Source organism: Pinus tabuliformis, chromosome Q, assembly GCF_031772625.1.
Source record: "Pinus tabuliformis cultivar Carrire ecotype Pingquan chromosome Q, CPIR1, whole genome shotgun sequence".
Classification (NCBI taxonomy): Eukaryota; Viridiplantae; Streptophyta; class Pinopsida; order Pinales; family Pinaceae; genus Pinus; species Pinus tabuliformis.
This window is the reverse complement of record NC_142296.1, coordinates 244,056,253-244,071,178: the sequence shown is the minus strand read 5'-3', so window position 1 is coordinate 244,071,178 and position 14,926 is coordinate 244,056,253. Positions and strand designations below refer to the sequence as shown.

At 40.0% G+C, this 14,926-nt stretch overlaps 1 protein-coding gene across 2 annotated transcripts in view; it reads left to right on the top strand.

Moving 5' to 3' along the window:
• LOC149219095 (beta-1,6-galactosyltransferase GALT31A-like) overlaps window positions 1-14,926 on the top strand; it is a 127,339-nt gene that overhangs the window by 53,317 nt on the left and 59,096 nt on the right. The window contains exons 2-10 of one of the 2 annotated variants that reach the window (XM_089384256.1): window positions 6,051-6,153; window positions 6,254-6,318; window positions 6,453-6,664; window positions 6,755-6,818; window positions 6,930-7,002; window positions 7,166-7,286; window positions 7,411-7,498; window positions 7,596-7,721; window positions 7,851-7,960. In XM_089384256.1, the coding sequence (XP_089240382.1) occupies window positions 6,051-6,153; window positions 6,254-6,318; window positions 6,453-6,664; window positions 6,755-6,818; window positions 6,930-7,002; window positions 7,166-7,286; window positions 7,411-7,498; window positions 7,596-7,721; window positions 7,851-7,960 (962 nt within the window). The remainder of the gene's footprint in view (window positions 1-6,050; window positions 6,154-6,253; window positions 6,319-6,452; window positions 6,665-6,754; window positions 6,819-6,929; window positions 7,003-7,165; window positions 7,287-7,410; window positions 7,499-7,595; window positions 7,722-7,850; window positions 7,961-14,926) is intronic. The other variant, XM_089384257.1, reaches the window with a different exon arrangement.

The window sequence follows — 14,926 nt, the reverse complement described above, 5'->3', positions numbered from 1 at the left end:
CCTTGTTGTTCAAGCAAGCAAACCACAATTTGAGTCTCTCTTGTGAATAGGCCTTTAGGAATCACTCCTTTTCCTTTATTGACTCATTTATCTAGGTGATTCCCTTCATACTGGGTCTCCTCCCATCGATGAAAGTTTGTAAAGAGTAGGGAGCTTTAGCTGAGGTGACAGTGGGCTATTGCTCCATTGTTGCCCTTGGCCTAACAATTGCCCCTCTAGGACCCCCTTCTAGGACCCCTGTTAGTTTGAGCAGTAACAATGACATTGGGTCACGCATCATATTGTTGTCCCTTGGTCTAGCTCTTGTCTTGTAAGCTCCATGTGAAAATTTGGAATCCTCGAATCACTACTATAACAATTGATTATATTTCTCCTACTGAATCAAATTATTTACAGTATTACATTTTAAACATCAAAATAAATACATTTGCAGCCTTCACAACTTAAATAATATGCAGAAACAAGAACTGAACAAGAAAGAAATAGCACACACAAGTTACACCGTTGTTTTTGCACAAATGACTCTGGAAAAACCCAATGTGGGAAAATCGGTGCAACAGCGGAGGGTTTGTATTATTATGCAGTAATTTCTGAGTACAATTCTTCGGATGCCTAAACTGGCAATCCTATACAGAGATTTAACTGGACAAAAAGAAAGTGAGATGATCTCACCCTGTCACTGGGAAATCCGAGACTGATCTGTGCTGGAGATGAGCCTCTGCGCTGTCTCTACGTAGTCTCTGCGCAGTTCTCTGTCACATCCACGCAATTATTGCGTCACTGCTGCTAGGACTGCGTTGCACCTCCTCTCGATCCTCTGCTCGTTGGAAATTTCATCCCTCTAGCCTCTCGGTCTCACACCCCGCTCCGACACTAGATCCCAATTGTTCCCCAGCAGAAATATAGACTCCCTCTGAAGCTCTGCGCTGCCACAACATAGCTCTATGCTGCCTCTGTATGGCCCAACGCTGCATCTTCGGATTACTCTCTGCCCTCTCTGCCTTGCGCTCTCCAGATCAGGAAAACTTCCTCCGGAAAATTATCCCTGCACATTGCAAGAAATCTTCTCGATCACCTTCTCCGACAGTTGTTGCGCTGCTCTCTTGAGAAAATTGATCTTTGATCTCTCACCCTATGTGTCTTCCAAATGCCCATCAAGCCTCTTCTTATAATCCTCATGTTGATCAATCAACGACCTAGATTAGATTCTAATCAATGGCTCAGATCAATTTGACTTGATCCTCGTCTTCTTCTAGAAGTTTCACCTGAGTTTAATTAATACCCTTTAATTATTTAAATTTCCTAATTTTAGATAACCATTCATTAAAAATAATTAATTATTTTAATAAAACTATCTCCGGGTGGACTTTCCCAAAACGATTTCTGAGTATTCTGGAATACATGTGTCCTAGCTTCCCTGCAAAATTTAAGGCTTAGAGCACATCTGATGCTACCAGAAATCAACACTCCCTCTTAGCGAGGAATGTGCTCTAGTAATGCAACTTGCTGAAGTATCACCCTGACTCTGTAACATCTCCCTCTGTGCTGTTGGTGTTTGACATCATTGCCCACCAACCACTGCGCAAATGCTGCATTCGTGCTGCTGCTGAATGCATGCTGCTGCCAACTGCATCTGCATTGCAACTTTGCTCCAACTTATTGTTGTTGCCTTCTGCAACAACTGCAACGAAAAAACATCCAAAATACTAAACCAACTGTGTTCAGTATGATGCATCCATTGTCTGAGTTTTGACTGCTGCTAGCCTCTATGCTGTCACTGAAGTCTCTACGCTGCTGTTGACTCTGTGCTGTTCCAACTGCACTGCTGCCAACACTAGCTCTGCGCTGCTTAGTATCTGACTACTACTAACCATTGCATCTGTCACTCTGGCACCTGAGTGCACCACCTGACACTGGTCCATCTTGCTACTTCTGATATGGGCTCCCGTAGCAAGGTATTGATCCAAGTGGTGGACTCCTCAAGGATCCTGCCCATCTACAGTTCTTTAGAACTATAGTACTAGCTCACCCCACCTCTCCCCGGAGGTATCTGGGCAATCATGGCAAAGTCATCCTCCTTGATCTTAGCGGTTGCAGCCTGTGGATCATGTTTCTCGTCCTTGTCCTTCTTCTTGAGAGGACATTGTGTAGCGTAGTGACCAAATTCACCAAACCGGAAACATTTGATCTTTGAGACATCCTTCTTCTGCCTCCGCTGCTCCTGCTGCCCTTTTGATTCAAGGGTTGCATTCTCCTCCTCCTCCTTGGGCTTCGTCCCACTGCTGCTGCTGCCATAAAGTTTGCACTTGACTAAGTCTTGCCTCATCTCTTCCTGCTGAAGAGCGGCCCACATCACTTCCCAATTTGACAATCTCTCTCTGCCTAGGATACTCTGGACAAATACTTGCCATTCTTCTGAGACTGAATTCAGGGCCAACCTCCCCATCTCTGTAGGCTGAGGTGATGACCCTACAACTGCCAACTTACATCTTTCGCTGCTCAAAACATCCCTGATACAACGTAGCCAAGGCATCCCACATCTCTTTGGCTGTCCGTTTGCCAACAATGTGACATACAACATGATCCCTCGCTCCGTCGAGGATCAACCGCTTGGCCTTCGCCATCTCAACCTTGTACTTCTTGAGTGGATCCACATCTACAGGTTCAGCTACCACACTATTGACATAGGCTTTGAGATTATGCTCATCCAGAAGGTAGGAGATCCTAGCCTTCCAGATCATATAGTTGGATGCTCCGTCTAACCGATCTTGATCTCTCAGCGCATTAGCTGCCATCTCTGCCAACAAAAAGTCAAACTGCCCCCTCTCTCCTTTGCGCCATTGCTAGGCTGGCCTACGCACTTCCTGCTGGAGTTAGCAGATCTGCTCCTTGCTACTGCTGCTTAGCAACTGAGAAATAGAATATCTTGGCTTAGAATTCACTAAGGAAGAAATTCCCTCAAAAAGTGTCTTCTTCCTTCTTCTGACGTTTTTATGCCCCAACAACTGCTGCAGAAAACTGCGTCTCACTTGAAGACTGCTTAACGCTGGATCTGCGGGTGTGCTGCTCCCTCTGCCATTGACAAATCACAAACTGGAACTCTTACCTCTCTGTCAACTCACTCAGAGAGAGATCTCCTTGAGAATCTTGCCCTCTTGGCCTGAACTGCGCAATGCCTCTGGGGATTCGATTTGCTGCCTACACAACACTTTGGTCTCCCTCCTTCTCTTCAACGCTGGGCTCTTTCGGTCTGCTCTCTTGCTTCACATGCGCTTTGATACCTTATGAAAATTCAGAATCCCTAAATCACTAATGCAGCAACTGATTATGTTTCTCCTACTAAATCAAGTTATTTACAGTATTATATGGTAAACATCGAAATAAATACAACTGCAACCTTCACAACTTAAATAATATGCAGAAACAAGAACTGAGCAAGAAAGAAATAGCACAAACAAGTGACACTGTTATTTTTGGACAAATGTCCCCAGAAAAACCCAATGTGGGAAAACTAGTGCAACAGCTGAGGGCTTGTATTATTATGTAGTAATTTCTGAGTACAATCCTTCAGATGCCCAAAGTGGCAATCTTATATAGAGATCTAACTGGATAAAAAGATAGTGAGATGATTTCACCCTGTCACTGGGAAATCTGACACTGATCTGCGCCGGAGATGAGCCTCTGTGCTGTCTCTACGCAGTCTCTGCGTAGTACTGCATCACACCCACTCAGTTACTGTGTCACTGCTGTTGGGACTGCGCTGCACCTCCTCTCGATCCTCTGCTGGCTGGAAACTTTGGCCCTTTGGCCTCTTGATCTCACACCTCGACTCTGACACTAGATCCCGACTATTCCCCAGCAGAAATGCAGACTCCCTCTGAAGCTCTGCGCTGCCACAGTGTAGCTCTATGCTGCCTCTGTGTGGCCCAGCCCTGGCTCTCCGGACTACCCTCGGTCTTCTCTGCCTTGCACTCTGGATCAGGAAAACTTCCTTCGGAAAATTATCCCTGCCCCTTACTACCAGAAATCTCCTCGATCACCTTCTTCGGCAATTGTTGCACTGTTCTCTTGAGAAAACCGATCTCTAATCTCTCACCTGATGTGTCTTCCAAATGCCCATCAAGCCTCTTCTTATAATCCTCTCGTTGATCAATCAACAGCCCAGATTAGATTCTAATGAATAGCTCAGATCAATTTGACTTGATCCTCATCTTCTTCTAGAAGTTTCACCCCCAGTTTAATTAATACCCTTTAATTATTTTAATTTCCTATGTTTAAACTTAGGCATCCATTAAAAATAATTAATTATTTAATAAAACTGTCTCCGGGTGGAATTTCCCAAAACGATTTCTGGGAATTCTAGAATACATGTGTTCTAGCCTCCCTGCAAATTTTGAGGCTTAGAGCACATCCAATGCTACCAGAAATCAACATTCCACTCACAATACCTGCTAGATTTTGAGGCAACAATTAGTTTTCAAAATCTTGCAGACAATAGTTGGTTTATATATATATATATATATATATATATGACAAATTTTGTATGGAGTGAGTATTGGGCAATTTTTGGTGAGTTGAGTGTGCTATAAGGGATTGCCTATAGCATTTATGATTGTTCAAATTTTATTGATATAGAATGCTTAAGTGGTTTGGATTTTGTAACAGTAGTACTTATTCACTTGAAGCCAATTTTGAATTGTAGTGGAGTGTGAGCAAGCCCAATAGTGTTTGGGAAAATAATGTATTCTACATAAAACAAACACATTAAATAGCCACTCGATCAAAGATCATAACACCAGCGTTTTATGCGATTAAAACCCTCTAAGCGGGAAGTAGTTCGTTGCCCTAGCTAATGTGGCCACTTGAGACAATTTATTAATGCAAAAGAAAAATTTGTACAGAAGAAAGTTTCTCACAATCGATCATCAACAAATGACCCTCCATGCTCCTTAGATAGATAGAAATCATGGACCAATCAAGTATCAAGCCACGGATCAATAGCTGTTAGTATTGAGGAGAATATAAATTGTCAGATCACTCTATGTCTAGAACATATCATGGACCGGATTACTTAACTACAAATACATATTAATGCAACACACTTTTACTTAAACATACATTAAGATGATCTTAACTAACTTTTAAGTGTCTAAATATTCTAAGAAATAGATTTAAGCAGTTACCCTTAAGATGAGTTCAAATTCAGAGTAGAATTTATTAAGAGATAGTGTTTACCAAGAGGTTGCCAATGGGCGATTTCACCCAATATTGGCTTGGATTTACAACTGCTCAACCCACATCAGATGATTAGTTATTCATTTCATTTTGTCTGATTATGCATTATTCATTCTGGTTGTTGCTAGTAAGAATAATATTCAAAACCAAATAAGTCCAGTTGTGGCATACTTTGTGATCACTGCAGTACAATTTGAACAGAAGGAAAGCTATGGGCTACGTGCAAGCTTCATAGAAAATAGATGAAAGTTTATTTGAATGCTTTTATATTGTGGCAATCTCTAACTGTAATGCGGGTAGTACTTGAAATAAATATTAAAATATGGAAGTGCCTCAAGACCTTTGGCAATGCAGTCATTTGATCTATTTGATGGTAGAACCATAAAACTCCCTTGTGCGCTTTTAGGGCTCTGCATGTGTAGGTGCAGTCATTGTCTATAGTTTTTATGAATTGCCAGGGATGTTTGAATATTTTCAGCTTAATTTAAAAAATTATATGAAGTGTCCAGTGAGATTTAATGACTATGAACTGCAGATATATGAGCCTCTGTAGTAATTGGATATCTTCTATATGTGATAAATTTCTAATACATTTGTCGATATATATTTGCATATCATTTCTGAATGTGTATAGATGTTGTAGCCTTGGTTTAGAAGTGACTCTGAAAGCAGCTAGGAAAGTTCTGAGTTAATTTCCTCTCCCGGTCTCTTTAAAACCACTAGAATATATGCACATGGTTGTCAATATTCATGTAAAACCTCAAGGGCTTCTATTTATGTGCACTGCTTCTGCATTTTTTGTCTTGGAATTGTAGGACGTGGATTGTTCCAGATTCAAGAGAAGAAACTGAGGCTTATGCTGAGAAAGAACATAAAGAGCGGCATCTTCAACTTGTGAATGACTGTGAGAAAAAAAATGTAAGTTGTCATTTCTTCATGATTTGCAGCTATTTCTGGCTGGGTTACTTATTGATTCTTAATGACACTGTACTTAGACTGGGAAACGTTTCTGTGTTAGAAGAAAACCAATGTGCAGGCAAAGGACATACTTAGTCAAGTATCCAAGACTCATGATGCAATCAAGTAAGTTGCTTTCACTGGTAATAGCCTCGCCTAATTGACTCTTGAGGCTTCAGAGTACATAGTTTTGCAATCTTTAATATCCTTTTGCATAGTCATGCATCGAGCACTATGGTTTGATCTGGTGAGTTATACAGGACACTAGATAAAACAATCTCAACACTGGAAATGGAGCTGGCAGCGGCTAGAGCTGCACAAGCATCTAGTCTGAATGGTTCTCCAGTATTGATCAAGCCAGTTGGCGAGAAAACAGAGGAACGACCAAAAGCTTTTATTGTCATTGGAATCAATACTGCATTCAGTAGCCGTAAACGACGGTACTCACTTCGTGAAACATGGATGCCCCAAGGTGCAGTGGCTGAAAACTTGGAGTCAAATAACAGTTGTGCAAATTCTGAATTCAGAACTCATATTTTGGTTTCCCTGGTATGTTTGGCAGGAGAAAAAATTCACCAGATTGAAAAGGAAAAAGGAATTGTAATAAGATTTGTTATTGGTCACAGGTATTTTACCCTTAGGTTAGAATTATCTTTACTTTTGTTTATTATGTGCAATGGGCCGCTAGTTAATAGTTGATGTGGAGGCTTGCATGGTTACGCTTTTTCATGGTTCAGTGCAACACCTGGGGGTATTTTAGACCGTGCTATTGATGCTGAGGATGCTCAACATCGAGACTTTATGAGGCTGGTGGGTTTCAGTTTTCAACAATGAGTATGGTGTGCTCTGCGCACATTTGCAATTTTTAGTTGGATCATTTGTAGTTGTACATTCTTAAACTACTTGGTGGTTCTTTGCTGTTATATCTTCTGCCAGTTTTTATTTAATTGCAGTTCTGCAATTTCTTATACAGAACCACATTGAAGGTTATCATGAGTTGTCTACGAAGACACTAATATACTTTGCAACAGCAGTAGCAAAGTGGGATTCAGATTTCTATGTCAAAGTTGATGATGATATACATGTTAATTTAGGTAGTACCTGATTTTTGGTGCTTAATTGGCTTGATCATATCTTGTCTAGTTTGTTCTGTAACTGGTCCAATTGAAAGTGACCATGAAAGATAATCTCATTCATTGATTATTTTTACATCTCCAGGTATTCTTGGTACTACTCTAGCACGCCATCGTGCCAAACCACGTGTTTACATAGGCTGTATGAAGTCAGGGCCAGTTCTTGCTCAGAAGTACGTAATGTATTTATTGTGAAACTGATCCAAATGATAATTCTCTGGTGTTCAGACCTTGATTGTCATATCTGAATTGTATTGTGGATTGGTCTAGAGGTGCAAAATACCGTGAGCCTGAATATTGGAAATTTGGTGAGGAGGGAAATAAATATTTCAGACATGCAACTGGACAATTATATGTGATCTCCAAAGATCTGGCCACTTACATCTCCATAAATCAGTGAGCTATATATGATACCATTGTGATATTCGTGCCATTTTCAGATTAGCTTTAGAATTTAGATTAATAATGTTAGTGGAAGGGTGCCTGATAAAATCTTTTCTTTTTTTTTGTGATTCTATTTGACAGGCAAATCTTGCACAGATATGCCAATGAAGATGTCTCTCTAGGATCCTGGTTTATTGGATTAGATGTGGAGCATATTGATGATCGGAGCCTTTGTTGTGGCACTCCTCCAGGTAATTCCTGTTGACGGAACTGTTTCTGGAGGGAAGTAGTGATGGAAATTAACCTTGTAATGTTTTAAAGGTTGCATTAATAGATGTTTAATAGGATGCAACTTGTAGGTAGTTTGACAAATCTAGCTCATCTATGCCTATTATTCTTCTGATACCATTTTTGAATGAATGATCATCTTTGCCACAAGCTTTTGTGTAATGCCCTTACTGCTTTTGCAGTCTGTGTATGCCTGCCTACCTATTTTGTAGATGTCACTGTCTTTTAATTTTGTATTACTACACACAAAAGTCTTTCATCCGTACTATGTTTCTGAAAGCACCCAAATAAAAAATATGAGCCAGTTTTGGCTTCTAAATTAAATTAATCCCAGCTATAAACATCATTTCAACTTACTTATCTAGTTGTGGTTGTCTCTGAAGATAGGCACCCATTTAAACCTGATGCCCTATACTTGCACAAAAGCTTTGTGGCGCTTCCATGACTGCACAGTAGTTGCAAGGCATGGCAATTAGTTAAGGGATTCAACAAATTAAGGGCACAAAATTGCAAATCAGGGCATCGAAATCAGTTGAGACTCAAGAGATCTCCAAGATGACCTTTTATAGCAATGGATTGTTGAACCAGGTAGTTTTATTCTAAGCTTCACCCAATTGATCCTGTTACAGCAAAATCTAGCACCTTAGTGGAAAGCCTCAGTAAGTGACAATATTGCAACAATGGGAGTTTCACCGCTGTCACCTTAGAGAATACTCCCCTTGTTTTAGTGATGGGCACAATCCAACACAATGGAGCCTCCCCTAGTAGATCTTAGGGATCATAATAACCCAATCAATGTAAGCTAACTGCCCCCTAATGGTTCTACAATGACTTTCCACCAAAGGATAAAGATAGGAAATTAGGGTTTGAAGTAGATTTAAGAGTAATTTTCAGATTTGAGTTCAAAGGTTCCTATGGCTCTCCTAAAGGCCTAGGTCAACCAATAGAAGCTCAAAATAGGTTCCCAAACACACACCCAAGAATTTACACTTGGCTATCATAACTAGCTTGAGAAAATAGAAATTGCAGCAATATAACAGTTTATGACAGCAACAAAATTTAGCCCTGGAAAATATGATAATAAAGTTTCAAATGAGGGCTAAAATTATGAGGAAACAAGGGAATAAATTACAATGGTTTTCTATGGTTTAAAAAACATATACCAACACTTAAACCTTAGATTTCAACCCTAATTTTGGGCTGAAAATGCACATTATTAAAATGACTCTTTTGCTTTTTGAATGCATTCCAAACAAACTGTAACCCAAGGACAATAATGTCTAAGACAATAAATGCTGAGAATATATGATTTTGCTATAATTAAACCCTAATTTACCTTGGAACAAGTAAAAAAATGATTTAAGGTTTTAAGAAATGACATGAGAGATAAGACTAGTGCCTTTCTCTAGGGCTAACGGAGTCTAGGAGTAACAAATCCTTGGAAGAAAAGAGTGTTAGAGAATCTAGGGCAAAGTAGTGTTTTGGTGATTCTCCGAGACTTGATAACAATTTGTGAAGTCTTTTTACCTTTTCTTAGTTAGCTTATACTTCTTCTTGTTCTTATTAGTGCATATGTGTGTGCTTCATCAAACTGCTACCAAAACAAAATAACAAGAACACAAAATTTGGCTCTCTGCCAGGGACAAACCCTCTCCACTCTTGAGAGGGAAACCCTTTGTAAGTTTTCTCTTATTGAAGCTTCTTATTTGAACAACTGCCAAACCCTAGACCCTTGACTAAGATCTCCTCCAAGCATGAGTCAAATCCTTCCTCTTTCTGCACTGTCACTTCTGGCACATCTTCCGACACTTCTTCCGACACTTTGTCCTCTAGGTTAGGAAACCCTAGAATATTAGGGCTCCTCTTCTTTGCTATAAGGAGGACCTTCTTTGCTGACCTTGGGATACCTTGTAGACCTAACTGCACATCCGAATTAGGCTTCTTATGCTGCTGCCCTAAACTGCTGTCAAGCCCTTCCTGCTCCTCGCACGTGTGACTGTTTCTAGCCCTAGAAACAGTCCTCTTCTTCCTTGGTTATGTCTCTTCTTCCTTCGCTTGTGAGGCTGCCTTCAATGCTGGAGTAGGAGACCTTTATTAGCCTAGTTTCTAGCCCAAACCATAAATGATATGTCACTGCACTTTTGCTGCTGATCTGGCCGCAGTCTGTCCCTTACTCCTTTGCACGTGTGGCTGCAGAAACCCTAGAAAGCAGCCCCTTAACTTTGCTGTTCTTCCTTCTTGTAACGCTGTCCTTGTAGCCCCTTTTCTCACCTTTTCTTCGTCCTTTAAGCCTTCTTCTTCCTTGCGGATTTCAGAGATGTGTGTGTGTCCAAATGAGGAGTGGACAGCCTCTATTTATAGAGGTCTGTCCCTCCTCCTTGAAGCCGACATGACTGTCCCTAAAGCCGACTTGTAGTTGCATTATATTTCAACATTTATTCATCATTTTTGCTGCTTGTAGACTTTGTTGGTGCTAGGAGAGGATTTCACCACGCTTGGAGTTATTTCCTTGACCTTGTATGATGACTTACATGATATAACATGCCCTCAAAAAGTCTTTTCATAATTGCTTTTTGACTTTGACTCTCTAGAAACACTTCAAAATGTGCTTAACCTATTCTCAATGAGCAAGAAACTCATTGACAAATAATACAAAAATAATTTCTCTTTTCTTGAATAAGTACAAATATCAAAATTACATTTATGAAGACTGAACCTAGTTACATTTTCTCCAACAAAGAGATGGATGTGGGTTCAAAGAAACCAAGGGAGACTAATTTGTCTCTTAATCCTTCAACCTGTGTTCTTCTATTTCCTTGGAACAATTGTTAAAAATTAGGCAAGGAAGACAAGAGAAGCGAAGTGGTGGAAAAGGCCTTAAGCTGTTCTCATACTCTCTGCATTGACCTCAAGATAGGAGTTTATAGTACATGAATTGGACCATTCTAGATCTAGATCTCACTGATAACTCATCAGTGGATCATGACAACACCTCATCAAAGATCAGGTTTAAGATTCATATTAGTGTGGTCTTGGACTTTGTGATTGTCCAGGGACTCACTGTCTAACATTCCCCCTCTCAATCACAAGTTTGAATAATTTTACTAAAGACGTTTGTCATCTTCAATTTGAAATTTCTGAATGGAGCTTCGATAAAGATATGCCTAACAAATTGCTAACATCTGGATGTCTGAAAGTGAATAACTTCTATGGTTGAACATTTGCAATGAATAATAGATTGATTTTGATTGACTTTGAATCTTGAAGCTTGATATCTGATACACTGCCCCTCAAACCCCCCCCCCCCCCCCAAGTGCATGGTGATAAGTTTTTCAATAGTTCATTCTGGAAACTAGTGTTTTATGGTTTACCACTAACAAATCTGCTTTGAATAATGTGATGGTTTTTGGATGACGACTAACCAATTTGCTTTGAATAATGTGGTGGTTTCTGGATGACCACTAACCAATCTGCTTTGAATAATGTCGTGGTTTCTAGCTTACAACTAACCATTTTGCCTTGAACAATGTGGTGGTTTTGGATGACCACTAACCAACTTGATTTGAATAATGTGGTGGGTTTTGGTTTACAACTAACCATCTTCCATTTCTCAAGTTATTCCCTCATTTAAAGGCGTAGGAGAGTTTCTTTTATCATTGTGCCCCACTCCTTGAGGTGTGGAGAGTACCATCTTTAACTTTAGAGCACACATAGAATTAGATTTGGGTCATGCCCAAAATTATCTGAAATATGTGCTTGTTAGTTTTTTTGTTTTTATCTGTGTCTTTACCTCTTTCTTGATTAGGTAGTAATATTGATGCAATTTCTTTACCTGTCGATTCCATCTCCAAGAATTTATCCATCCATAATTAATATCTCTTTAGCCTGCTTTTGTGTTCGACATTTTCCAGATTATTGTTTTGTCTTCCCACAATGAAGATGTTGATTTTTCGTAGTACGTCAAAATCAGGTCTATGTCTAAAACGTGATCACAAACACACTGAAATACACACAAGTCCAAGCACTTTGCAATGCGTAAATGTAACAACAGTGAATCAACAAAGTACACAAGGATTTATGCAGATCCAAAATTTGTTTATATTATAACTTTAATACAACAAACATAGGGCTCCCATACTAGGGATCATGGCCCTTACAATTAGCCTTGATACAAGGAATAACTAGGGCTTGAGGTCAACAATGTTTGACTCTCAATCTGCCTAAGAAAAAGAATAAACTTGACATACTTGCTGAAGAAGCGATTGACCACAGTACTTTCGATCCACTTGTGTTGAACACTTGGCAGGTCCTTTGCCATCTACACTCAAAAAGAATGTTGTAGCTCCAACACCTCTGCACATCAACTGCTCACTATGTAATTGCATTTACAGGCACATATCAACTCCAATACAAGTCTGCTTTCTCACAATGATTTTGCTCCCTCAATTCATTGCACAATAAGCTCCAAATCTGCTATCAACTCACAATCCCTTAGCTCATCAGGGTGACTGTATAATGGGCATCAAAACCTGCTATCCAACACTACTTTGTTGGACAGGCCTTAACGAATCCACGTCAACACTCAATCTACCTCAGCATACCAGTCATCCACACCAACATACAACCCTTTACACTGCTCTCCCTCTACTTGTAACAAAATGTAGTCTCTACTCCAAAACTGAGGCTTATTTGACCTCCTTTAGGGTGAGCTAAACCACAAAATTTCAGTGCATCCTCTTGAGGAAGTTCGACCCTCACAGTACACTGAACTTAGGCATATTAAGCCTCTGTCAGGGTCTCGACCCTCTCCTTAATGCATAGAATAGACACGACCTCCAAAACAGAGAATTTTGGTGGAAAAAATTGGCTAGTTCAGACCTCCGTTAGGGCATCAGAACTTCGGTGCTCCTTCCTTGCCGATTTCGGCCTGAACTAAGCCCTATTAGGGCACAAAAACACATCAGAAGTCTGTCCTTGCTTGCTGAGCAGACTTGACCTTCCACAAACACAGGATAAACCAAGAAACTTGCTTCTCTCCAAGCTGCGGCTCCCTCTTAGCTTCCACGTCTTCCTGCGAGACTCAATATGCTTCTTGAGATGAGATTGATAGTGTGTTTTACCTCACCATAGGTCACTTCGATTTATAGTTTTCTGTCGTTACCTTAGGTGCCCCCATTTGCTCATCAATGGTGCCCTCTCACAACAAATAGAATAAACGATTTTTTCTTTTGGGTCTTTAGCCCACATCTCCTGCCCAAAGCCCACCACTTGGGTACATTGCCCACAAAACCACTTTTTTCATGGGTCAAATCCACACAAACCGAGTACCCCAAGGGTTGTGGGAGTACGGTGTACCTCCCAAGCTGCACTTCTTAACACTCTCTTAGCGAGGGAGTTGCTATTGAATTTTTAACTTTGGTTGGCCTTCATAATGTATGCTTCAGTCATATGAATTTGTAAAGCATATTTTAAAATCTAAGAGTCAAAAAGAAAATTAGTTTGCTTTAAGTCCCATTTGGACTTTCAAAAGAAAGAAATTTGAAAATTTTGAAATTCAAGTTTTTGGCTCCAAAATGTAAAGTCGGCCTCCTCCTAGTCAAATCTATTGAAAAATGTGTAACTAGGTTCGGTCTTCATAAGTATGAAATGTATTTTTGATTCTTGTAAATTATAAAATGAAATAAAAATTATTATTATTATTTTGGAGCATGAGTTTCATTTTCAAGTTCTTTTATTTTATAGGTCAAGCACCCATTGAGTGCTTCTAGGGTTTGTCATAGGTCAAGAAGTCAAAAGAGTCATTGTCATAAGTTGAAGACCCCATCGGGCACATTGTAACTTGTAAAGGAAATTATTTTTTTCTTAAAGTGTCAAGATACCCTCCAAGACCAAGTCGACCTGGCAGTTGGCAAGTCGGCCTAAAGGAAGAGCCACGTCCACCCATGAAGAAGCCTATAAATAAAAGAGGACTTGTTCTACTTGAAGCACATCCACTCACCACTCATTCTATTGAAGGAAGAGGAAGGAGAAGGCGACGAAGGAAGAAGAGGATGAAGAGGATCTTTTGTTTGGGCTATTTTCTCTCACACGTGCTAAGGAGAACTAGGGTTTCTGCAGCAAGACCTAGGGTTTCTATCTTCAAGTTTGATCTTGGAGAAAAAGAGACAAGTAGGTCAAGAAAAGGTCACCAAGGGTAAGACATATCAAAACTCACAAGTGTGGCAACAACAATTGATGGGGGGCTAAAATTTCAGATCTGCAGTAGAGGCTGAAATTTCTGCAATTGGAGGTTGAAGAAGTGCTACTGGAAGAGATTTGACTAGGTTTGACAGGATCAGGGTTAGCACATCATCCAGAGAGGTTGGTCTTGGTCTTGGAGGGTTCTGAAGTCAGTCTTAAGGTCTTGGAATTCGTCAATTGAAGAATCTATAAGGAAGAGAAGGGATTTGCGGGTTTTCCTCTCAAGTGGAGAGGTTTTGGCCCTGACTTGCAGCCTATATTCTTTGTTCTTGTTCTTCTTGTTTTGGTAGCTGTTTGATGATTCACAGATATAATAATAACAAAGCTAATAAGTAAAAGAATATCACAAGCATTTATCAAGTAAAGATAATTAGTCATAATCATTGCCCTATTGAAATTCTCAACAAAATAGGCTCTCCAAATAGCTCAGGTCGGCTCCAACGAAGAGGCACCATTCGATCTCATGAAATATTATATAAAGGCACCACTTCGTCCCTCCAAAAGGCCAAGCAAGCTTGCATATCTGAGGTAGAAAAATGACATTTTTAGGCACTTTGTATGGCATTTCTGAGGTAGATTGAATAACATATTTGAGATAGCTTGCTTAACTGTTCTAAGGCGATCTATGGAGGCTAGCGAAGGATCATTGCAAGGATTAATCTCTGCTGGATTGTGGAAGGATGAATCTC